This window comes from Montipora foliosa, chromosome 7 (genome assembly GCF_036669935.1).
Source record: "Montipora foliosa isolate CH-2021 chromosome 7, ASM3666993v2, whole genome shotgun sequence".
NCBI classification, from domain to species: domain Eukaryota; kingdom Metazoa; phylum Cnidaria; class Anthozoa; order Scleractinia; family Acroporidae; genus Montipora; species Montipora foliosa.
Window position 1 is genome coordinate 22,931,446 of NC_090875.1, and position 25,000 is coordinate 22,956,445.

The 25,000-nt window shown below is 38.9% G+C and overlaps 5 protein-coding genes across 10 annotated transcripts in view; 2 read left to right on the top strand and 3 right to left on the bottom strand.

Annotated features, from left to right (window-relative positions):
- Positions 1 to 2,084, top strand: part of LOC138011406 (small ribosomal subunit protein mS25-like) — a 3,098-nt gene extending 1,014 nt beyond the window's left edge. Inside the window, exons 3-4 of the mRNA XM_068858388.1 lie at positions 1 to 91; positions 1,030 to 2,084. The exon at positions 1 to 91 is cut by the window's left edge and continues 3 nt beyond it. Of these exons, the coding sequence (XP_068714489.1) occupies positions 1 to 91; positions 1,030 to 1,084 (146 nt within the window). The 3' untranslated portion in view covers positions 1,085 to 2,084. The remainder of the gene's footprint in view (positions 92 to 1,029) is intronic.
- LOC138011401 (armadillo repeat-containing protein 10-like) lies at positions 1,889 to 7,328 on the bottom strand. 5 transcript variants are annotated; one of them, XM_068858381.1, is made up of 6 exons: positions 6,964 to 7,328; positions 5,868 to 6,002; positions 4,361 to 4,546; positions 3,448 to 3,516; positions 2,870 to 2,980; positions 1,889 to 2,038 (listed from the first exon to the last, which is right to left on the bottom strand). In XM_068858381.1, exons 1-6 carry the CDS (start codon positions 7,306 to 7,308, stop codon positions 1,889 to 1,891), a joined length of 996 nt encoding a protein of 331 aa, XP_068714482.1. In that variant the 5' UTR covers positions 7,309 to 7,328. The 5 variants fall into 5 exon arrangements, with proteins under 5 accessions (XP_068714482.1, XP_068714481.1, XP_068714484.1 ...); XM_068858380.1 differs by having other exon boundaries at positions 3,448 to 3,519; XM_068858383.1 differs by lacking the exon at positions 5,868 to 6,002 and having other exon boundaries at positions 3,448 to 3,519.
- Positions 7,329 to 7,364: 36 nt separating this feature from the next.
- LOC138011404 (gem-associated protein 2-like) lies at positions 7,365 to 18,171 on the top strand. Its single transcript, XM_068858386.1, has 11 exons — positions 7,365 to 7,624; positions 8,651 to 8,738; positions 9,356 to 9,445; positions 10,223 to 10,279; positions 10,854 to 10,927; positions 11,552 to 11,618; positions 13,127 to 13,171; positions 14,338 to 14,406; positions 15,214 to 15,324; positions 16,040 to 16,098; positions 17,564 to 18,171. The coding sequence occupies exons 1-11, from the start codon at positions 7,518 to 7,520 to the stop codon at positions 17,598 to 17,600; spliced, it is 804 nt and encodes a 267-aa protein (XP_068714487.1). The 5' UTR covers positions 7,365 to 7,517; the 3' UTR covers positions 17,601 to 18,171.
- A 267-nt stretch (positions 18,172 to 18,438) lies between these two features.
- Positions 18,439 to 20,010, bottom strand: LOC138011402 (uncharacterized). Its single transcript, XM_068858385.1, has 2 exons — positions 19,688 to 20,010; positions 18,439 to 19,333 (listed from the first exon to the last, which is right to left on the bottom strand). Exons 1-2 carry the CDS (start codon positions 19,877 to 19,879, stop codon positions 18,575 to 18,577), a joined length of 951 nt encoding a protein of 316 aa, XP_068714486.1. The 5' UTR covers positions 19,880 to 20,010; the 3' UTR covers positions 18,439 to 18,574.
- Positions 20,011 to 21,786: 1,776 nt separating this feature from the next.
- Positions 21,787 to 25,000, bottom strand: part of LOC138011400 (muskelin-like) — a 23,289-nt gene continuing 20,075 nt past the window's right edge. Inside the window, exons 22-24 of one of the 2 annotated variants that reach the window (XM_068858379.1) lie at positions 24,595 to 24,664; positions 23,705 to 23,748; positions 21,787 to 22,634 (exon numbers count right to left, since the gene is read on the bottom strand). In XM_068858379.1, coding sequence (XP_068714480.1) covers positions 22,554 to 22,634; positions 23,705 to 23,748; positions 24,595 to 24,664 — 195 coding nt within the window. In that variant the 3' untranslated portion in view covers positions 21,787 to 22,553. The remainder of the gene's footprint in view (positions 22,635 to 23,704; positions 23,749 to 24,594; positions 24,665 to 25,000) is intronic. The other variant, XM_068858378.1, reaches the window with a different exon arrangement.

Sequence of the window (25,000 nt, forward strand, 5' to 3'; positions counted from 1 at the left end):
ATGGACGAGAGGAGAAAATATCAACAAGGGCGAAAAGTCCGTCTCATATCATGCAGGAGGTCATTGACATTGCTACCAGATCACACACAAGGTGATGTATAAATTTAGGATTTTTATATCTTCCCAGTCATATGTTTTGCAGTTTGAGTTTTGTGCCTAAATGCATCACACATTAAGATATCTGTCATAAGTTCAAGATCATCACCATGATGTCTTTCGCTGTTCAAGTTTTGTGCATAAAAATGTAATGCAACTTAATGTGTAAGGTCCTGTCTTGGTGCTTGCTGAATTATGCCCATAATACACACTGCCAGTAATAATTATCATTAAAAACTGAACTACAAATGTCAGATTTCCAGCATTTTCATTAGCTCACCAGACACAGGCGATGGTCAAGGGACACGTCAGCAATAAAGCTGACTGAAAACATTTTTGCAGCTCTGAGAAAACACGGCTGATGAAAGCTGTTTTGGACCGGAATTGACAGAGGCAGAAATCAATGCTTTAGTCGACAATACTACCCCAGGGAGCATCATGGAATTTTTAATAAAACAATAATAATTCTACTCAGGCTTGCTGAATATAAAATGATTATAACTCACTTGGTGCTACGCACCTTGTTGGTTATTTATCAGTTCATATCCAGTGCACCCTCGTAGAATAATTATTGTTAATTATCCATATTTGTCTCAAAAAGGATCACGGCAAATCAGGTTGGGAGGGATTCTGAAGCAAACGCTTTTCAAGGAATGCTTAATAGAGACTTCGTTAAGTTTCTTCTCGACCCTAATAATAGTAACCCTGCCAAACCCAATGTCCACATACACTGCTTCCTTGTGCTTTGCTCCAGTTAAACCATCGAGTTTGAGGCTGGAAAGCAATTACTAAAGAGATGGAGAAACACATGTGTTGATATTTTCCTGAACTACTCAACCATTGAAAGCCTAATGCAGTTTCTTCCTTACTGTATATGCTGCAGGCCATTACACATTAAATTTTCATTGGTTATTGCTGGTGTTGTTTTTGCAGACCTGATAATACCACTGGTTATGATGCCGTGACAAGGGAAACAAAAACATGTTGATGACTGTATGTCTTGGAACAACCAGATGAAAACCAAATGTGGCCAACACAGTTTTAATAACTATCAGTTGTTTACAACCCAGGGTTACAACATTGGACTAAGGTTGTCACTGGTACATGGATACCATATGAATGGAGGTTGTACCACAGCCAACTTTCATGCTCTTACATTACGGTAAAGTGACTATGAGCACGACTTCTGCTAAGGGAAACAGAAGACCTAGTCGTGAAAAATTACCACAGGTACTCAGCAGTTTCAGTAAGCACCAACAACTGCGGACAAAAAGTGTCCTCTACTTTACTCAGAGAAATCAACTACTTTTTCCCCAATTGCTGAGTTCTGTCATACCGGTAGTTGATATTGGGGAATGGTTATGAAACCCGACAAATTTCTTTGTTGTATGTTTTTGTTCTCATTTTTGGGCCTTGACCGTGCACAAAACACAATAGTTGTTTACTCCGTTTTGAGGAACTAACCAATAGAAACGTGTTGGTTACGTAATTTATGCATAGTGTATGAGCACAAAACAAAAGATTGTGCACGGTTGTGGACTTTCCAACCTAAATCTTGGCATCTTTGTTTGCTCCTTTGACGTTTGCCGAGGTTCAAAACCAGCCCACTCTGTTAACTATGGTTCTGTATGATGAAATAAAATCTTATTTAATTAAAATTGTCCCTGCTTTGCATATGGTCCAAAAGATTTGTGGTCTGAGTAATAACTCTTGTTTTTCAATCTAACATAACATTTACTTCCTTTTCTAATATTTGCCAACAATAATAATAATATTGTTACAGGTATACTTCTTATAATGTAGAGTACATCATTCGAAAAGCAAACACGCTCCTCAGAGCTCTTTTAGCTTGTGACTGTATATCTTCATTTGAATGGTCTAACATTGCTATTAGTTCGCTGTATAACAAATTAAGATGCTCTGTAATCATGGATTGCTGTTCCTGTGGGAAAAAGGAATGAAAATGAAAATAAAAAGGTAATTAAGAATCTCAGGAGTAGGGTTTGTACAGTGGTGGACAGGGCTCCTTTGGGGAGTGGGGCTAGGGCAGCAGTGATCAGCACTTGCCTTTCACCAAACTGTCATCTGTGGGTTGAGCTTGTTGGCTCTCTTCTCTGCTTTAAGACATTTTTCCCCAGGTACACTTGACTTTACATCTCTCCTAAAACCAACCCTTTTGTTGATCTTCTTTAATTTCACGTGATTTTATTAGATTCAATATTATTACCAGTCTCCCAAATTAGTAGAGAAGTTGACAAATAAGATTGAGACTTAAATATTTATCTCTGATTGCCAAACAACTGGTTCAGCTTCTTCCTTCTCCTGGTTGATTTACAGAGTACCACTATCAAGCAGGTCATGGCTGATAACAACCACAATGCGGAGCTTGTGTTGGCGTTATCACCCACCCTGCATCTACAACACCTATATAACAGATGCCAATAATTATTGCAGGATCAGAGTTTAATAAATGACTGGGAAATAGACTTGTTCTTTACTGGATTTTCCCTCTTTTCAAATGAAAAAATTTGCAACAAGCTCTCTTCAAAGTATAATACCTATTTGAATAGTCCTTTAAAGAAGTTGCAAGCAAGTTACATGCCACAAATTGTACATAAAATCATACCATGTTGAAATTGGCATCTTAACTTAGATTTGGCTAGCTTTCAGACTCCTGATTCATCGAGAAATTAACAAAATAATGTGATATACTTTGCAGAAAGGAACTCTTTTCAAAATGCTTGCTTGACCATGAAACATTCACTTTCATTACCTCTGTGTAGCGATCAGAATTTGAAAGTAAATTGGCTGATATTGTCAAGGCTCGCAAGATAATGTCATCTGTGTTGTCTGGTAGCATAAATGTCCGCAGGATTAAAAGAGGCTGTTGGAAAAAGATGTAAAAGTAACTGACAAATCTTTTGCAGCAATTGTTTTTAAGTTATGGAGTCAGGTACAGCTTGTAATGAAACAAGGTAACTCAGTTGATAGTTTTAAAAGGGCTATTGTATTATTGTTGTTATTATTATTATTATTATTATTATTATTATAATCATCAAAGGGTTTATTAAGATTTTGCTCAGCATTTGGCAGCTGGGAATTTTTATGCTTTTGATGTAATAAAGTAAGGAGAAAAGATGAAAGCAGCCAGGCAAAGTCATTGCAAAAGAGTGTGTACAGCCGGACAATCTGATTCTCATTATAATTATGTGTCAAATAACCTCAAGACACCATAATTTGATAATTGATGCATAAAATTTGTCTCTGGCTTATCCAAGATTATTCTCTTGAAATATATAACAGTTGATCACAGAGGTCCAGAATATTACAATTTAAATTCAGCCCACAAACCTGGAATTCTAAAAGTCCATCAAGATTATTGACATTGCAAGACAAATTCACCAGAAGTCTTAAAACCTGCTGCTGCAAAGAGAAAATTCAAACCAATAACATTATGTCTGCGATTTTTGTAATTCTGTGGAATTCATCGTAAAGCGCTAATGGCTTCCATCATTTGAACTTCGGACGCCAACCACAGATGAGAAAATCAATTGATGCGTGACATAACCTGCCAATCAGCATCTTTGGTTCCCATGGTACTTTCGTACATTCGAACTTGACGGCAATGGAAAGCGATGGAATCTGTACAAATCTTTTAACTGAAGAATTTCTTATTTAACATATCGTAATGGTGAACATTCGAATTGTGAACTAAACAAAAACTCCAATTCACTTTCCAAGGCGTAGTACGAGTTGATCTTCCGGGCTATGTTCGGAAATTTGATTGATGGAAGCCAAAATGCAGTTTGGCGCTCAGCTCTTGAAACTAAGATTCCGCAGAATTATGAAAATGGCAATAAGACGTGGGTAACTTATTGTTTAGTTAAAATAGTCTTGAAATCCAAAGAAAAAGAAGGATTGGTTTTTTAGTCATAGGAACACTTAAGGGTTAGGGCTTCATCAACAATGTCTTCTGGCTTAGATGTAAAGATTCTTTACATTATATTATAAATGTTATATTATTATTATATTATAATATATATTATAATTAATATTATAATTAATGTTATAATTATTATATATTAATATAATTAATAATTAATATTATATTATATATTATAGCACATTATATTATAATGTGCTTGGTCTTTAACCCTTTCACTCCCAATAGTGCCACTTATAGATTTTATCCTGTCTAACGCCAGACGATTTTACTCGTCAATGGGGAACCCCACGGGGCTTAAAGGGTTAATTCAGACACTACCTGAATTTGTCTTGAGAGTGTCTGGCCAAGAATATTGAAATATTCTGGTACCCCAGTCATGATTTCTTCATGAGCGATATCAGTTGCAGATAAATTGACCAACAGCTTCAAAAGCTCTATCACAACTTCTTCATTGTTGCAACTATCAGAGTATTCAAGATTCTTTATCACAGCAAAGACACTGTCCTGAAATGAAAAGAAACTAAATTGACACGTCCAGCACTAAATATAAAATGACTTTATAAAAGCAAATAATATTGATCACACTAGATTAAATCATGAAATCACTGAAGTCGACTACTTCTCAGGTTGTGACAAACAGTAGTCAATTTCACCAACAACTGTCCTGCTCGGACGAGACAACAATCTTGGATGATCCTTCTCCATCAAGTTGTGACACTACTCCTGCCTTTCACGCATTTTAATAGGTGACAATATGGTTTTAAGTATAATTATAGCCACTTGGTACTTTGTTCTCTTGGAAGAAATGTATTTTCTGTTGGGATGCGTTTGAATTCTTCTAATTTGAAGGGTTTTTGTGGTTTATCAGGTATTTTCTAGTTGTTTTAGTAGTCACCAGGGATAAATTTCCCATTGACTTATCAGGCTATTTAACCAGATAGCAAGTTTTGGTACCGTTGTTCTCTCACTCTCACAATAATTATTCGCCCTCCCCCCTCCCCCTCCCAAACACCTTCTTGATTGAGCAGATTGGTAAACATCAAATGGTTGGATTGCTTGAGCCACCAACCTATTATGACGTTGTTTGTTGTGAATTTTAGAGCATTTAAGGGAGAAAATATTTTACGTTTGTTTGAGCGTACCAAATTAGAACATAATTCTTTGTTCCCTCACTTAACCCCATCCCCAGCAATCTCACGATCAACATCACTGGTGGTTTCAGGTGAGACTGACCCACATGTTATGTTGCAGTGTGGCCCAGTCGTTAGGGCGCTTGCCTTGAGATCCGGAGATCCCGGGTTCAAGACCCACTCTAACCACTGGTTGAATTTGTTCCTGGTAGTCCCTGGTTCAACTTCCCAGCTGCACTTGTAAATAGCCAACTGGTTTGCCTCCGGCCAGTTGGGATTCTTAACATTTGTTGTTGTTGTTATTCTGTTCTGTCGTTTCGTTGAGTTTCATTGGCCCTGAAAAGCCTCTATGGGGAGCGTCAATTAAGTATGTATATTTGTATTTGTATTTGTATCTGGGTGGCCTTGTTAGGGCAATTTAGATGGTATGATTTACGCTTAAATGTCCAGCTTAAGCTGCGACTTTGAATCAAATCATATTCTCTAAATCAGGCCAAAGGCACCCTTACCACAAATGATTGCAAGTTGTGTGCATGCTAATGGTTGAATGTAATGATGCACTTGCAAAAGCCAAAGCAAACATTGTACCGTCTAATTTGCCCTTTAGCTAGAAAAAGTTCAGGGGGACAAGACAAGTTTTTACCCTTAAGTTTGCTTTATAGATTATTCAATTGAGTACACTTATCATGCAATACCTTCAAGCTTTGCTGGTTTTTTTCATTCATTGCTAAGTTCGATAGCACTTGTGCGACCTTGATGTTGACTGTTTGGCTTTGGTGTGTCAATAGCGCTTCAAGCAGAGGAAAACCACCACACTCACGAATAGCATTCTGTAGATGAATTCATGACTTCACAAAAACTTTTATTGGAACTGTAGATGGCATAGGTGCAATGTGCCAGTAAGAAAGAAGGTGAACTACGTGCATCAATGGGCAAAAGGAAAACTAGCCTGCTTGCAGGCGGTTGATGTTGTTGTTGCTGCAAAACACATATCAGACGCCATATTGGAAGTGCATGGTATAGGTCTGGGCCAGGTGACTTCCATCCGTCCAATACCCTTTTCCAAAATGGCCGCCATTTAAATATTCTTTTGTTTTTATTCAAATAAGCCCTTGATGCCTCATTCTTAAGCTTAAAATTCAAAAGAATATTTTATCTTGAACGAGGCAACAAGGGCCAATTTGTATCCTCATAAATCAGCGGCCAATTTGGAATAGGTGTATATGGCAACTGAAATACAAATTACCGCCTGCAAGCAGGCTAAAGGAAAACTGAAAAACCAGACTCCTAGACAGGATTGGGACTCTGATTTTTCCACTGTCCTGTCACCCATTGATGGAACTAGTTTACCAACTTTCAATAGTTTGCAAAGATAAGTAACTGCCACTTGAATACTCTTAAAATAACTGAGGAAAAGATCCTGCCAATTCATAAACACTGTGTTATGTCAAAGAACCCTTGAATTGGTGGCAAAGAGTAGGGCACTGAATTCCAGGTGTCGTGGTATAATCATTGATGCTGCAGTTCATTTGGCAGTAGCTACTGTAATGTCAAGTCTGGTGGGTAAGCAAAAAACAAACAAAAAAAATAAAAATACCCCACAAAAAAATGAAAACAAAGTTTGAGCTTAGCATTTCAGATTAGGAAACCTTTGACCCCACTTCAACTCATAATATCATTATTGTACATGATACCCTGGCTCCGTGTGGTGTGAAACCCATCTGTTCTTACATCTTGGGGGTGGGGAGCCGGAGGGGATGTGGTGGACACAATTTTACAAAGGCACTTCACCTGATTTGCTGTGAATGCAGAACAGTTCAAAAGGATTACAAGGAGCTTTTCTACCATGTGGGTTTCTGCTGTTTCTATAAACCTCAACAGAGAGGATATTTTTCCTTTTGCAAACTCTCCATGTCCATTTTTCTTCAAAATTTCCGCCAGCTCTGACTCGTCACAAAATGAACACGAGGCAGCTGTTTCGTCGTGCAGTCTGATTGACGTGTCTGTGATCCTATTCTTTTTCCTGCTTCCTTTGTGATTTGTTAAATAATATACAGTGAATGCCAAAGTAACAAATGCAAACGTGGAACAAAAGGCATAAAAAGCAATTCTTGCACTTTTCCAACTTCCCTCCATGCTTTATTTAGTACATCATATAACGAGCATGAATTGCTTGCTTGGAAAGAATGTGCACAGGACAGGCAGGAATGTTGGGTAGCGTAGTACGAATAATTCCAAGAAGACAGTAAAGATGGACCTGCTGGTTTACAGATTTACCTCCTGAAGATTGAGAGCTGCTATTTCCAATAGTATACCAGTTTTGATTCAAAAAGACAACAAGCAACATGGAACCCGTGTTAGGAATTTTTGATCAAGAAACATTGGACGACGATGAAAGTTTCGATGAAGCGAAAGTTCCATCTTCTGGTTATGAATACCTTCGTAGAGTTCAGTGAGTAACACTCTGTGTATTGAGAATAAAATCATTTTTTCCAGTGTTTCAGCCTATTGAACGCTCTTAATTTTTTATTTAATTTTTGTACAAGCTTATTCTACAAGATGAAAATTGTAAGAAGTACAAAATATTGATATGTTCGAAGCTGAATCGTACTTAACTTTAAGGATCACGGCAAAAGCAACTTAGCGGTACAAACAGTTCCTTTAGTCACATGATGCTGTCAGCCCAGGACACATTGCCAGGTGGAAGACATGTGCTCAAATAGGCCACTTAAGAAAATACCATAATACTCTTTGTTTGTTCCCCCTTATTTTGCATATGCATTGTTTCCAGTTACTCTTGGAACTTACAGTGGTCCCAAGAGAAGACAAAAACAACACTCATGCAAAATTTGGGCGGCAAACAAAGAGTATTATGGTATTTCCTAAAGTGGCCTATGGTGCCAAACCTGCTCCCCAAATCTTTTTAACCCTTTCACCCCTGAGGGGCTCCCCATTGACGAGTAAAATTGTCTGTCGTTGGACAGAGTAAAATCTATAGGTGTCACTCTTAGGAGGGAAAGGGTTAAGTCATCATTTTCTTTCTATTTTGTCATGTGTCTTTCTTATCTTTTGTGCTGGGTGACATTGGAGTGAAGTTGGTCTAATTAAAGTGGATGCTTTATGGCCTTGGGTCCAGTATTATTTTCCATTTTAATTATATCATCCATTTGCTGATTGTTGCATTTTAAATTTTGAATTTTCTTGCAAAATCTGCGTCAGCAAAATCAGTTCACTCAATTTCAATTAGCCCAAATCACAACAAAGCACTTAATTTTTGTACTTGGAGAAGTTAAAAAATATTATTATTGATATGGTTGTCATGAGTGGTGTGTAAGATGTGAATTACCGGTATATATGGCAAGGAAGGGTACTCAATCCATTTCTCACCCATGTTATATTTCTAATAACCAACAGTTTCAAGGGATCACACTGTGATCCCTTGAAACTGTTGGTTGTTCAAGATCATATTTATTTCCAGTCTTCAAGCCAGGCATTGTCCAGATGTTGTGGTCGCTGATTTGGACACAAAGAGTTTTTCAAGCAGGCAAACTGTTCATGTAAATGAGGTATGCTCCTATATGCCACCTACAATAGCAAACAAAACTTGGAAGCAATAAATTGAAGTAGTATCATGATGGTAAATGTTTACTGCTAGTCTACCTTCTGGGGGAGGGGGGGGGGGGAAGGGGGAATCCCATATAAAAAGGGGAGGGATGCTCATCGTCTTGCATAGGGGTCTAAATTTCACATTTTGGTCTCACTTAGGGTGTTCTGGGCAAAATGCAATCATATGTGGCTGTGAAGTTCTCCTTTAGGGTTGCGCGTGAAGAAATTTTTAAAGTATTAGATGATAAACGTCTCTGCCATCAATAAAAGTCACTGTACTTTTTATTTCTCTGTGTTTTAATATGGTCTCTTTCAGGGGTCAAAAAAAGCTTGGGCCACGCCCAGATTGGTCTCCTTTAGGGGTTTAATTTAAAATTTGTGACGGCATCCCTCCCCTTTTTATATGGGAGTTCCCCCCCCCCCCCCCCATACCTCGGGGTCTACCTTAGGGTTCAAGCGATGAAATGTCATTAATGTTAGTAATTAATATTGACTTCTTTAAATTCTTCATGTGGAGGTGGTCATTTGTGGGAAAAATTTTATGGAGACTTTATCGTTGTTCTCTTGTATTCTTTAGAAATCTGGCTGGTCACCAGCTCCACAAGGATTTGCTCCGCCAATTGACTGGCAGAGTCAACAAGCAGCAGAGTTTGCAGATGTTAGACAGGTAGAATTAAATGTACAATGTAGTGTAGTAATGATTCCAAGGTCGAGTGAGGCCTAACACTACAGTGAAGTTTTTTATACCCAATTATTCCATCAGAGATCAACCCTAGTATTGGAATTGGGCCTACACAAGGACAGAGAGAAACTCTGGCTAGGGTGGGATTTGAACCCACGACCTTTGGATTTGATCACCATTGCTCTACCGACTGAACTACAAGGCCAGAACGGGAGCAGGCCGTGGGTATGTGAGATGATATTCACAAGGACAAATTTGACTTGGCCCAAGCCTCATTTAGATAATCATTAGTTGTTGTCCTTCAGCGTATCATTGATAATCATTAGGCTGATTTAGCAACAGAACGGGAACGTCAGTGGCGACGTCGCGTGCAGCAAAACTACCAATTAGAATTTAGAATAGAGAAGAAAAGAGTGGAGTCTATTCTATTCTGAATTCTCATTGGTGTTTTTTCTGTGCGCGCCGTTGCCACTGACGTTCCCGTTCTGTTGCTAAATCAGCCTATTATCTCTTTGATGAGGCCTCCAATAAAGGGAACTTTAGGCTGTCAGTGACATCCTCCTTAAAAATGGCAACACAGGACTTGATAAAGGGTGACAAGCAACTTAAAAACCTCAACAGTGACACAACACTCAATAAAGGCAGCAACATTTGGTGTTCATTTGGCTATTTATCTGTACTCAAATAACGCTTTTAAGTGCTTGAACTGATACTTTAATACACTACAAATAACTTTAATATCATTATTTCTGTTCATTTTAGAGATTTGCTCAGTGGAAATCCCAGTCTGTTAAAGTGGACTCCACTTCACTGACCTTGGTAAGTGTAACTGGCATGTATGCGGAACAAATCTCTCCCATTTGAGTACACTGAGCGGTATTGCTGGTTTTCACTCACGTGATCAACAGCCATGTTTTTCAACGAAAACAAAAGGAAGCGTTTGCATAATAATAGAGTTAAATTCCCGGAGGATTTGGTCGGGGCACCAACATGGCTGCCTTTTCTTTGTTTAGGGGCACCAACCTGGCGGTCGTGACGTCATGTGCAAACCGAGAATAGCAAACTTAACAAATAGATTTCCATGTTCCAGTGCGTCTGTTTAGTAACAGATCACAGATGACGTCAAAATGTGGTAAGAACAAAAATGTGGCACACAAGGCGAGAGCAATATTGAGGTGATATGTGTCTGTCATCTGATAGATCATAGGTAAGAACCAATCAAAATGTGAATGCTGAAAATGCAGAGAATTAAAATGGACTCAAGACATCCGTAAATGTATCTTAAGACTCCTTGGTAGATTTCCTTATCCTTGATTTTTTGTTTGAATTCATACTTACATGTAATCTGTAGCAGATGATTTTGTGATTTTCTTATCACAATTATTTTTTTCAGCCAAAGAAAAACGATTCTCTTGCATGGTGCTGTTTTTGTCTTGGAGATCAAATTGCAGCAAAAATTTCTTGCAGGTAGATAACAAGGTTTTTTTGAATATCCCTGAATATCCAACCATTGAAAAAACACATTTCTTCATTTCATTCGGTGGGGTTAACACCCAACATCTCCTTCATTACAACAAGTGAAAAAGCTCCATTTCTACAATTTGGATCCTAACAGTATAGCTAGACAATGATTATTTGTCTCTTTAACCTACAATGGGCATAAACATGCAGTAGACACATTGCGTCTGTTCAGCAGATTTTATCCGTAAAATAACAGGACTACCCCCCTGCCCTCCCCCATTCAATGTTGCCTGTTTGTACTCAAAGATCGCAGGAACTATGACACAACATTGTTAGGGGAACTTGTAATAAAATGGTCGTAGGTTTCGACTCCTTGAAAGAATTGCTTGCATTCTCGGTGAGTATCCACAAGGCTCTGTTGAAAAAATAGATCCCTTCAATATCCACAAGTTTAGATGCGGCACTGAAACTGTTTTGGACAGTCTTCAGAGAATTGTAGAAATCACATGATATAAAGCATTGAATGTCCTTGCAGTGATCATTTGTTTTTTTAAATTTGTAACTGCAAAATATGAGTATAAATCAGATTGTAATAGACTAATGATTGTGTGGCATTTTCCTTTTAAACAGAAAAGATGGAACTAAAACTCATGAGAACATGTTCCAGACCCCTGCTTCCACACAAAAACCAAGTCAGGTAACCGCTGAACGTAAATGTTTTTGTTGTCTTGTTTATAAATCCTGAGATAATACTTGTACTCTGAAGCCCCATACAAACTCAAGCAACAATTGCCAACAATGTAAGATGGTACTGTGTATTATGGGAAGTATACGACCCATAAGACTTAGTAATACTCGTGCATGGCTTCAACAATGTTGGAAGAGCTGTTCAAACAGATCTAAAATTGTTGCGCTTCACTTCGCGATCACGGAACAAAAGAAATGTAGGGAGTTGTTGGCTCAAAAGTTTGACCAGTTTCAGCTTCGTGCAACAACATGCAACAGGGTGTGCAAATCGATGCAACTTGCAACACCCAACAAAGTTGGGAGTTGTTGCCAACAATATTGAGTCCCGTTGCAGGGAGCTTTAATAGAGTGGTAAAGTGTGGCGTCACAAATATTTAAAATTAGGAAATTATGGGATTCATGAAGATCTTCAGAAACTACATGATGAAGAATGGCCATTTGCCAAAAATTAGCATCTTATTGCGGTTTGGGGATGAGATATTGGCCCTTTCATGCTACAGTGACCCCATACAAATCCTTATAATTTTGTCTTTGTTCTAAACGGTTTAGAACCAAGACAAAATTACAAGGATTTGTATGGACTTACTGAAGCATGGAAGGGCTAATATCTTACCCCCATATTGCAACCATATGCTGATTTTTGGCAAGCGGCCATTCTTGATCATGTACTTTCAGAATATCTCAGTAAATCTCATAATTTCATAAATTTAGTTTTTGTGACGTCATCACTTTACCACTCTATAAGACCTTCGTTACTGACGTCAACGAGAATGTTAAAAGAATTTATGAGTTCACGTTTTGAAACTCTTCCCTTTTTACAAACTATCTGAACTACCCTGGAACTAAATTAGAAGGAACATTCTTAAAAGTAGGAGAGAAAATTAAAATTTGCCTAATATGTGCACTTACGTTTTGGTTGTTTTCATGTTGCACATATACAGAGAACATGGAAGAAATGTGCAAAACTTCAAAAATTCACGTGCTCAGCCTTTGTTTCACTCATTTAATGTTGTTCTTTGGTTGCGCTCTCGTTGATGGTCACGTGATAGATCTTAAAGTCCTAAATAAAACCGAGACACTGGGGATTTTAACCGCTCCTCCTGGCAAACAGTGTGTGGGTTTTTTGTAGCTCCCTTTTTCAACTTTGGATGAAAATTTAAGCCAAATAATCCCTTAATTAGCCTGTTGTGCTACCAGGAATGATTTTCGAAATGGCGCATTCTCGATGTTGCAAAATGTTAACCGCGGTATATGATGTGAAGAGATGCATTTTTTCCGATGGTGACTCGGGGATGCTCGGAAAAACCCGAGTACTCCTTTCAAGGAATCAAACCTACAACCTACCGATTACTTCAGATGCTCTACAACTCATCTACAGGAGTGAAATAGTGGGCTCTGTTACCGACCTACCAGTCACATGAACTATTAATTAATGTGTGTAATTCTTTTTATCAAAAGGAAGGTACGCTACCGCTGCTGAGTGTTTTGCAACATATAAATCAAGTAAGTCAATATCGCATCTCTTTGCTTGACTTTCGTTGCATTTATTGCATAAATTTAAAAAAGAAAGAACATAACTTTAATAAAAGAAGAGAAAGACAGTAAGAATCTATTCTGAATGTAGATCACAGGCCGCAAAACGCGCTTTTCTGCATTATCTGCATGTGCTCTTCCTCAGAAGTAAAGCGGTTTGGCGTAGAATATTTAACAATTATTAATATCCTGAATATCGATGAAGTCGAGGTTTTTATTCACCGATATTCACCGAGCCTGAGGTGAATAATTGTTTTAGTATAATTAAATAAGTGATTATTTCAAAAAATTTTCTATGAAACAATCAATTTCTTCGCCTGTCACCTCGACACAACTACTTGTGGCCATTTTGAAAAAACCGCTTAGGTGATTGTAGCGTAATAATCACCTGAACGGAGGAAATGATATATGAAATGAATCATATACAGAACTGCGGATATGAAATCAAGTAAAGCTATGATCCTCGCAGTTATGAACGCAATTTTTGCAATTGGGTAGAGAAGCCTGAATAATTTTTTGACTTCAACGGGGTTTGAACCCTTGACCTGGCGATACCAGTGCGATGCTCTAACCTGACTGAGCTATCAAGGCACTGATGTTGGGAGCTGGTCAGTCACTCCCGACGGCAACCAATCAGCGCAGAGAGTTTTCAATAATCACCTATGTAATTATACTAATATTTTGATGTTGAGGATGCTGTCACGCTGACAGATATGCTGTCTGTTCATAATGGGGAGACAAGCACAGAGACGAAGGCAAAGAAATCCGATACCACTGGAAAAGGAAGTGAAACAACCGGAAGAAAATTTTCTGGTGCTTGGTTTAGTGGTGTGTGCGATGCCGAGGTGGAATAACGCATGCGCACTTTTTCCTTGTTTCACTTCATATGTGTGTCTTTGCTGAGACGTCGTCCCTGTACGAATACATCTGGTTTTGGCAGTCCACACTAACAATAGAAAATGTACAAACTGCCGTGTTTTCAATTTTCGGATGTGCGGCAAAACGAGAAACCAAGGGGCTTAGATACCGTTTAAGCCTCTCAAAAGGTTCAAGCTCCTTAAAATGATTATTTCAAATGTCCGACATAATTTGCTCAGGTGAAAAATGAAATCTGTTGTACTTTGTTCGCCTAATAGGCCACACTGCTGCAAGTGCTTGAATACCAAGTAACATGGTTGGAAGAAATTGGATTCTCACATCATCAGGTTTGTAAAACATATCTAGACTCATCAGGTGTGTAAAACATATCTAGACGAAAAAATAGTTTTCTTTCATTCGTTTGGTAACGATAATTTCGATAATCAAAAGTACGCATAAACATCAAGCCGCCATACTTTGTGCTAGGCGCTCAATGCGAACAAACGGAAGAGAATAGAGATCTGGCTCGTAGAATCAGATTAAAATTAAATCACAAACTGGTTCATTGGGTCTTTTTCCCTTCTTTAGTTTGCATTTTTGTTAGAGTTTGATTTAGTGGTCAGCGTTTACGTTATCGAAATAACGACCGTAATGACAAAAGCTTTTGCTCTGCATAAAAGAAAAAGGAAAAAGGAAAGGAACTTTATTTAAGTGTCTAGTCGTTCTAGGGCTTGAGCACCTATTGGGGACACTGTGAACTGAAATTAACAATTAACTCAAAGAGTACCGGGATAAAAACCTCTCGGTGCAGAGTAGAGAACCAACAAACTCAACCCACATATGACGCCGAGTCTGGGAATCGAACCCGGGCCACATTGGTGGGAGGCAAGTGCTCTCACTACTGCGCCAGCCCTGCATCTTACAATTTATCTTACGTTGTCGTCTTCATTCGACTACAGTCAGTTGAGTGATCGTGCAAAGCTTAGGAGTCTTGATAAAAACCAGGAGAGAGACAGTGTGAAAAACGTTTTCACTTTCGGCCTTGCCCACGCTGCGTCTCCCGGTTATTGAACAACCACGCACTGTCCCATGAGCCTTTGCCCATGATTTGTTGGGCGCCACTGAATAGCATTACTTCCTTTAATTTTCTGCAGGGCCGATGGTTTTATGCTCTTTTAGTTTGTTTGGAGAAGCCACTTCTGCCAGAAACTACTTATTTACTTCGCACACTCGCTAGGCTCTGCGCTGCACTCAGAGCGTCCTTGGTATGTCATTGTTTCATTTATTCAGTTTGGTTCACGTGACTTCTCGTTTGTTGTCATCGGCCAAAGTCGATAAGTTTGCTTTTTGAGATTTTCACACTATGACATACAAACGCATAGCGTTTGCGTTTATTTTCATAACGTTGTACGTTGACTTTATCTTAATTGAGATGATAATTAGCTTTATTTAGGCACGGTATCAATTCATATATACAAGTAAAACATGTTCTTCCATCGAGCCGTGTATTGACATTTAAATCTTACAATATTAAAATAAAGCTAAAATTAGAGGGTCTTTATTTCGTATCACTAACATTAACAACTATGCTTTGATTTTTTGCTTGACTGGAAAGGCTGTTTCTAAGCGTTGCATCTCGATGAAAAGCACTGTGACGTTACCCTGCTTTAGAGAGCGTCCTGGGAATTAACAAATTAAGTGCTAAACCCTTTAAATTGTGGCAATAAACTTGCGAAGTATTTTTTAAAAATGTCGCAGAGGCGATCAGGAAAAAGACTACTAACCGCCTTGTGCATGGTAACTGCTACTGGAGAGTTTGATATTAATACAGAGGGTTGTTTTGCCACCTAAAACGGAGGTACTGATTGATAGTGCTAAGATGCCCTGCGAACTGTGTTTTTAAGATAGTTCCGTTTTATATCGATATTTCAAAACCTCTTAGCCCAGTAGTTTAAAAGACCGAATTTATTCTTTTTGCAGGATTCAGCGCTTAACGATCTGGTTTCTCCGCTGAATTTAATCATTACTATAGTATCAAGGTACGCATAAAAGATCAGAGAAACTTGTTTGATTTGGTTTATTTCTTTCTCGTAAGCTGCATGTGTCGAGTAAATTCTTAGACAAGAGAGATAGGTTAGATTGCTTTTATAGCAAACAGCAGCCGTTTGCCGTCTGCCTTTTCAAGGAAGCGCGATGCTAAATCTCTGTAGGAAATAAGTCACTGTCATTTTGGCTAAATCACGTTATTTTTTAAGGAAAGAAAATCAAAGAAATACGCTCATACAACGTGCGATACGATTGTTTTGATTATTTAACTTGTTATATTGTAGCTGTGCCCTCATCGTAGTTTTATCATCATCATCATCATCATCATCATCATCGCCATCGTCTTCATCATCACTAAAGACAACCAATGTGACGTATATTTAACAATTATTCGCCTCAGGCGAAGTGATTATCGGTGAATATTCAACGAGACGAAGTCGAGGTGAATATTCACCGATAATCACTTCGCCTTCGGCGAATAATTGTTTTAGTATAAATACACAGGTGATTATTTCAAAAAAGAGAAAAAAAAAACCTTTCAACACGAAATCATCGTCACTTACAGTGGCAAAACGACTACTGGCAGCCATTTTGTCCGTCGAGGTGATTATCGGCTAATAATCCGAGATAGCGAGCCAATGAGAGCGCGCGATTTTTTTAATCACTTGTGTATTTATACTAATTAACAATTATTCGCCGAAGGCGAAGTGAATATTGGTGAATATTTACCGAGACGTAGTCGAGATAAATATTCCCCAGTATTTACTGAGCCTGAGGCGAATAATTGTTTTAGTGTAATTTTCAGCGGTGAATATCAAGAAAGTGCAAAACAACGTGCTAAAAGACAGCAGAAGAGCTTCGAAACGATTTTTGGCAAACTGGCCGCGCGGAAGTTGGGGCTAATTTCCGCCCGGCCAGTTTGCGGAAAATTCTGTCGAACAGGAACGCTTGCTACGCAGGCTAGCTAAAACGCGATGAAAGGGCACGAAAAGTGCTTGATTAGCTTAGCAGCCGCGCCTCCAAAATGTTATATTCTCCGGATAGCGCGGTGAATATGACACTAAACTCTTTTAGTATCACCCAACTAGTGGACTAATGCAAATGCTGCATTTTGATTGGCTACACTACTAGAGGACTATTAGTAATAGTCCTCGAGTAGCGAAAAGCGTGACGTTTTCTTTCGTTTTATTTCCAAATAAATATATTTTCAACTTGCATTTGCTAAGTTTATTATTGCCTTTTTTTTGTCCGACTAGTTGGGTGATACTAAAACAATTAGACCTTTCGCCCTCAAGGGCCACGGGTCAATAGCCCATTCGGCTTCGCCTCATGGGCTATTAAATATTCACCGCTGAAAATAATACTATATATATATATATAGCTCGGATTAACCCCTCTTATCGTTTGTTGGTTAGCTGATACTCGAAATTGATTTACTGTATCCTAATTCTATACAAGGTACTTTGGACAAAGTGACTTGGCTGATCCCGGATAAAAGAACCGAGTTGTAGCTCATAAACATCAATAAAATGAAAATGGACAGCTGATCCTCCATCTGCGTTATGCAAGGTCGGCTTATGGCAAGGAAATACAGACTGGAAAATCTGCCCTTAGCGTGGGTTTAAAAGTATTGATATTGAAAGAGACACTTTAATCCTTAGGAAAGCCCATTTCCGAGTTGCTGTTTGCCTCGCTTTCAAAGCGAGTTCTGGTGCATAACCATTCAAATGGATATGATTGGTGTATTGTCATGCAAACTGGTTTAGCACCAAGACTAGTTTTGAACCAGAGGCAAACAGCAACTCAGAAATGTTCCATTGTGATGTCCACTACTTAAAGATGAAAAAAAAAAAAGAGTTCTCCAATGCTATATTGAACGAACGCTAAACAGTTAAATAAACAGCTGTTAGGGAGGATCCTTGATGCATTTAGTTACAAAGGTGGCTTTTTAGACGTTTCCACTTTCAAAAGCGCTTGTATTGTCCGTTTTGTCAGCGCTTTCAGAAGTGCTGGTATATATGTTGGTGTGGTGTTGGCGAAAAAGCATTAAAAACTGAGCGTTTTCGAACGCAAGGCTCCTTAGTGTACAAAGATCAGGGCAAACTTAGACTAATGTATCACTATTTTTGAAAAATCAAAATGAATTTTTATTTATTTAAATTTTCCTTGGGATATACTCAGAGATAATAAGTACAAGAAATCGATGCCTGCAGCAAAAAAAAGGTAGGAGAGATGGAAATAATAAACCGCACGGTAAAAATGAGAAAGGCCAGTGAATCGGTGTGAGAAATAATATTTGACTGCGGTATTTTGAAAGAAGACAAAACTGAAATTTGTTTCCAATGAAAGAAAATATGTTGTTACATCGTGATTTAATCAATGACAAGAACAGGTGAAACAACGAGGGTCTAGGACGAAAGCTACCAAAATAAAGTGGATTTTTTTTATAATTCGACCAATAGATTAACTTCAATGATGTTTTTCATATAATCCTTCAAAACTTGCAGTTTTCTTGAAGCTTGCCATACCCTTAAGTAATCTTAAAGAATCTTTTCTTTGTCTCTCTCGAAGCTCATCGTCGTAGAACTCTTCAACTAGGTTCTTACTTCCGCTTTCGCTCACTTCCGTTCGATGTCCTCCTTCTAATATGTCCACGTTACTTCCGTAGTTACTAAATTCATTGCTTCCGTCTTCGTGTTCTACTCCTTTGTTGACATTCTTCTTACTCCCACCGTCATGTACTTTTTCATTACTTCCGGTTTTGCTACTTCCGCCTTTCTTAACTTTTTTGTTACTTCCGTTTTTCTTTAGTAATCCACCTTTCCTTGCTTTTTTCACCGCGTCGCGTATATGTACTTCCTTATGGTTTGCACTTTCGTTCATTTCTTTGTTATTTCCCTTGTCTTTTTCGCTTGTATCTTTCTCGCAGACACTCGTTTTTCTACCAAATAACGGAATTCCGAAATTTTTGGCAAACCTGTCTTTCAGGTTCTGAATCAATCGCCTTTGCCTCAAGCTACTCTCACTCTCTACGTGTGGGGTTGGCGGACCGTGACTTGGTGACGTCAAATAATAGGATGGCACGCTTATTGCGGGCTCGCTCAACGTTAGGCTCTTGTTGAGATCAAACGCAGGACATGCGCATGCGCCTTGACACCCGTTAGTGCAGTAGGTGGTTACCAATTCCCTCCTTTTCGACTTGTTGCTTTGAGGATCAGGTGTAATTTCCTGCGAATGAAAAGGCAATACAGAATACTCTTTTCTTTCCTTAAATATTTTCTTCGCCTTGGGCAAGGTTTGTGCTTTAAGCATTAGATTTGTCCTCTTGTTTTGGACAAGACTTCGCTGGGAAACGTTGCTTTTCTACTCCGGATGCCTTTTTCTTTCAGCAACCATTTTGCCATTCTGTAATCACGCACCACTCTCAGAGAGCGATTGTAAAGCAAGGTAAAAATATAGACAATACCGCGCTGAGATTAACTGAATGCTGCAAGTGCTAAGCTTGATGGAAGTGTAGTGCAAACCTCTTGTATCGGTTTCCTATTTAAAACATTAAAGTAATGGCATTTTGTGGAAGCTTACCTCGATTTCAGGTATCTCGCTTAAAGATTCCACAAACAGATCATTCGACTCCTTTGCTTGAAGTTTAGGTTTTGCGCGCTTTCGCCAACACGAATTACAAAGCCATATGAATGTAGATAACAAAATTAATCCCAGTGCCACGGCTGTTAAAAGCCATGACCCAGATGTGTTCAAAAAATCGGACACAGACATTTTTTTGTGGTCACATCTTAAAATTTCGCCGCAAATGAAAATCACTTCGAAGGTGACATTCCGTCATAAATGTAATTGTGACGTCTCAAGTTTCGTGCGTTGCAGTAATTCGGGGCCTGGAAAAGATTTTAGCCGGCCAACGAAAAATCACAGTGGTAGACCTCATGGGATAACCTCTATTGGTTATTCAAATTCGACTAAACACTCTTTCATAAGCCTTTTTGCCAAAATTTCAGGATGACGTGGGAGGAGAACGGTTTATTGTTAGGAGAAAGTGCCTTAATTGTCAGTCAAACAAACTACGAAATTCCTCGGCTACATGTTACGTATAGCTAGCCCCCATTACAGCAATCGATGAGCTTCGCAAACGGTAGGCTGCTGTGTTGTCTTGAAACCATGGAAATCTAATTTATCCTGGCTGATTGCTCTTGTTCAAACAGCAAATTTCCGCCCGTTTGGCCTTTTTTCGGAAACAAAATTACGTCATTGCGCGCGCATTCAGTAAGAGCGAAGTCCGTTAATCCCGTGGAGAAACAAGATATCAAATGTCTGTCGAAAGCAATCACGCGATTCCAATTGCTACTCTTAGGGTGCGTTCGATCGACCGTATTCCGGAATAGGAATACGTGGAATTGAAGTTAGAAATCCTTCGTTTTTACGGAGATTCACTTTAAAATTGTCTAACACCCGCTAAAAGGCTATTTATACATATCTTTATTATCCTTGTTGGTTCAAAACGCCCAACATACCGTTTTATACAGACGATCAAGACCTTGAACCATTTCATTCTGGTTCAGAGCTGGGTTTTTATTTAAGTTAAAAATTTCCTTATTTGGATGCATTCTCCCGCGCGTGCAGCTTCGATCTTATTTTTCTCAACACTGGGGCATAAAATTGGTGTCCTAAAATAACCGGCTTTGTTCTATGGAAAAGAGGTGCAATTTACACGCTTCAAGCAGGGCCCGATTGTTCGAAAGCCGATTAACTTAATCCAGGATTAGTGTAAACTTTTGTTTTATGTTTTCAACTTTTTGGTGAAAGTCTCTTTCCCTTATTTCTGTTTTTCAAAATTAACTTATTCTCATGTAAAGATTTGCCGAATATCAGCGTTGGAAAGCATTTGGGAGTAGAGAAATAAACTTCTTGGTTAATTTTTAACCTGGGATTAGCGTTAATCGGCTTTTGAACAACCGGGCCCTGGTTTTAAATCATAACCCTAAGTCCGCCATTACGAACTTTAAAATCTTGAGAGAGCTGGATCGAGGAGAATGACGTCGGAGACTCAACAGTTTAAGAATGCAATGCGCGTGTTCGCGGCTGAATTAATATGCAGCGCGGGAGTTTCGTTGTTTCGCATATAAAATAAGGTAGCCTCGCAGCTCCTACAAGGTCTCACCTGATTGGAGACCACCCTTGAGGTTTAACAAAAGAACAAATAACAGAAACAATGGACCCTAGAGGATAGAGTTGCAGGCCTTTTGTTTTAGGCCTAGGGTCCATTGTTTCTGTTATTTGTTGTTTTGTTAAACCTCAAGGGTGGTCTCCAATCAGGTGAGACCTTGTAAGAGCTGCGAGGTGACCGTAAAATAAGCTGCATTTACACGCAGTGAGTAAATGACGTCACTTTCCCTAGATCCGATCCTCTGGGTCTAATCGGTCAGTTTTGAACGTGAGTAAAGGTGGAACATGAAATCCAAAACTTACACCCAACTTTGAATACAAGTCAAAGTTCAAAATTCGAAGAAAAGGAGGAAGTGATTTTTTTTTTGATCACGGCAGCACTCGCGCCAGTTTATCAACCAATCAGGACTTGCACACTGTTTGCACCCGTTGTGATTGGTCGAAGCAAATACTATGGTATCGTATACCATATTTGTTTTACGACCCTCAATTGAAAACCGGGGGGGGGGGGGGGAGACACGCGACCAGAGTACTAAAATCCTTGGACGAAAGTCTTTGTCATAGCTAAACCAAGTTAATGTATATAAATCTTTCCTCTAGATTTTTTTGAGTGTATTTTAAATAACATGCTATCTTCTTGTACAATTCGGAATAAATAGACCAAGGACTTATTAAATTTTGAAAACTTTCAAAGTTCGTAGCTATTAATTTCCGAAGTGAACTTGAGATCGCTCGATTACCTAACACCTTTTATATCTAAAAAGCTTTCCAAAATGATAAATTTTCAATCAAATATGCTCTAAAATTAGCATCACTAGACGACGAACGCTTGAGTTCGTTTTGAAAAGGAGGCTCTCTTGCACCGCGCAGTACGTGTCAACAAATAACTGTTTCAAGTTTTGAACTATCCTTTTTGAGAGGCGCTCTTCAAATAATCAGAAAAACCTGTTGATGAAAACGAGGGGATCAGGAACTGCGAATAATCGAGAATATCCACTTTATCTTTGCAAAACCTCTGGAGATCGCTAGGAGTGTGACACCCGTGGCTAAGAATCGCTTTTGAAAGAAATTCGCACTTCGGGTCTACGTCACGCGTTTTCAGGCTAGGGGCAGTCAAACATCACACAAAGATTCTGTGACATGGCTGACGTTCCTACGTCACGGTTCATCCACATTCTTGCTGTGGTAACTGTTCTTGGGACAGGCGTTCATTCCTGTGCCCCGTTCATTGGTGGTTTGTTCTTGTTTAGCAATCCAGTGCTTTGTTATGAAGCTAGAATGTGATAAGATCAACAAGATTTTCCCTCGGCTGAGTCATATGTTCCGGGAAAAACGCAACCAACGTATCAAACAGCTGCGAAAAGAAAAGAGCAAAAACAACGTCAAATTGCATCAAATATTTATCGTTTGGTTCTTCTTTTCCTTTTCATAGTCTTAGGTCTTGAGTTATACATGTTAGTATTAGCTAGTTATCTAGTTACTTAATGTTGTACACTCGCTGTATCTTTTTTTCCTCCATTGCTTCCACAATTTGATATTTTTTGTAATCATTAGTGCATGGTGTGAGTTCCACATTTTTTATCCCTTTTCTCTTCTCTTTATCGATTCTTTGTATAACTTGCATTGATATAATGGAGAATGAACTATCTATGTTGTTTGGTTAAATTCCTTGATCTATGGCAAACATCGGTTGCCTTTTTCTCCTCGGAATTTGATTTTTAATACTCTAGCGGTCATTTAAAGTACAATGAGTTAGTGAGAGCAGAAGCGCATTACCTTTAAGCTTGTAACATGCAAGTCTTTTCCTTGGGACACCAATTGTATGCCCAAATATGGACAAAAATAAGATCGATGCCGTACGCGCGGGAAAATGCACGAGCTACGTTACATCCAAATAAGGAAAATTTTAAAGTCAAAAACACCCCAGCTCTAAACCAGAATTAAATGCTTCAGGATCATGAGCTTCTAGTGAGAGACAATGCGCTGTTCCCGGGATAACGTCACAGGCTACTTTGAAATGCAGAGGTTCTTAAGTTAAGGCACATTTTCTTAGGAATACATGTATTACAAGCTCTACCACAGGATGTGACTGTACGTGTTTGGTGCTTAACCCGCCTTCTACGACCCATACAAGGTGAAACTTGAGGATAAAAGGCAACGTCCACTACAAACTTAGGTGGACTTGCAGGGAGAAGCGAGGAACGAAAATTTTGATGCCTCGGTCGTCACCATGCAGTGAAAAACATGTATGTAAGGCCAGAGGTGAAGTGGGGTGTGGGCTCAGTAAGACAGCAGTGGTGTGAGACAATACATGGAAGGTACAATGAAACGACAAAAGGACAGGAATGTGTGCATGGAAAACTTGCGCGACACATTTGACATTTTGAGGTGGAACCCTTCCTGCCTATTCAAAATATTTTTTACCTGTGTTCTCCCGGCGAACCCATCACTGGGTGGTGACAGCGACTCTAAACAAACAAAAGAACAAATTCATTCAGTGCATTTCGATTGAAAAAATAAGAATGGATACATAGATGGATATAGGCCCCAAGTTTGAGATACAAAACGACGAAGGTTCTTAACTTCGAGATTTACTCATTTCAACGTGTCTCCATTTTTCAGCTGTAACATTCCCCCAAACCCGATACTCCTTTTTCCTTACAGAATCGTACCCAGGGCTTCAACATCAAATTATATTACCATTCTTCAGAACGCATCGTTCAAAATGTAGTTAAGAGATTTCCTTACCGAAGCAAAAACCGTGAATCCGTTCTTAAACAGAAAACTCGCTGACTTTCTTCCACTTCCTTTAGACCCGCCCGCAAGAGCAAGTTTTGTTACTATTTCATTTGCGGGTGATGATGGATTATGCTCAAATTTTGTGAGAAATAAAATCTGGCGCATGTACGATTCGCGTCCAGCAAGCATTGCACAGTAGTAGAACCCAAGCCCTATTCTCACGACCAATTCCCGTTAGTTTCCTAGTGTCCGCTGTCCAAACAGATTTCTGTCCCACATATAAGTGAGACTTTTTTTGCAATAATTTGCTCTCAATCCACTCGAGACAATTCACTTGTCACAAAAGACTGGCACATAAAAGTTGCTCACGTGGAAGGGGCTTTACATGTTCGATTACTCTTGTAATGGTACTTTAAGAGAAAACCTATAAATTTCAGGTATGCCTCGCGTTTTCGTTAGTTTTCTGGCAATTTTATCTTCATCGTTGTAAAATTGCAAATATGGTTGTGGCAAAACAAATAAATGAAATAAAATAAATGAGCTTGACCGATGTCTGTAGTCTAATTCTATTTTACCTGAATCAGTGATCATTTGTTCTTCCGTTAATTGTTGACGTGCAAAGAGGTTAGACGCTAGAAGACGGAACTGTTGAAGTAAAAATTAACAAAAACCGTCGATAAACTCGCTTATGTCCATTTCGGCGAGGCAATTTCATATGTTATCATCGGATTCATTACTGAAAAAAATTGAGCACCATCTTTGCAAGTTCACATAAACCAGCATGACTTCAGGAGGTCGTTTATCGATATCTGTGCATATCCCCGTTTATGTTATCTCGACGAGAAAAGAAGGAATCTGCAGAAATCGTGTTAAGTCTTTATTGAGTATGCGCAAGTCGTTGCTTGGAGACAGTTTCAAACCGAGGCCAAGTCTCGATCGCACTCCTAGACACCATATTGATATTCGTACTGAAGGCTCAAA

Bases quoted from the DNA above. Each gene is read 5' to 3' on its own strand.
- LOC138011404 (XM_068858386.1), top strand. From the start codon at position 7,518: ATGGAACCCGTGTTAGGAATTTTTGATCAAGAAACATTGGACGACGAT. The intron at 10,280-10,853 runs GTAAGTGTAACT...TATTTTTTTCAG, and splicing joins ACTCCACTTCACTGACCTTG to CCAAAGAAAAACGATTCTCT. The intron at 13,172-14,337 runs GTAAGTCAATAT...TTCGCCTAATAG, and splicing joins TTTTGCAACATATAAATCAA to GCCACACTGCTGCAAGTGCT.
- LOC138011401 (XM_068858380.1), bottom strand. From the start codon at position 7,308: ATGGAGGGAAGTTGGAAAAGTGCAAGAATTGCTTTTTATGCCTTTTGT. The intron at 4,547-5,867 runs GTATTGCATGAT...TTTTCATTTCAG, and splicing joins AAAACCAGCAAAGCTTGAAG to GACAGTGTCTTTGCTGTGAT. The intron at 2,981-3,447 runs GTTTGTGGGCTG...TTTTTCCAACAG, and splicing joins ATGGACTTTTAGAATTCCAG to CCTCTTTTAATCCTGCGGAC.
- LOC138011402 (XM_068858385.1), bottom strand. From the start codon at position 19,879: ATGTCTGTGTCCGATTTTTTGAACACATCTGGGTCATGGCTTTTAACA. The intron at 19,334-19,687 runs GTAAGCTTCCAC...TTTCATTCGCAG, and splicing joins GCGAGATACCTGAAATCGAG to GAAATTACACCTGATCCTCA.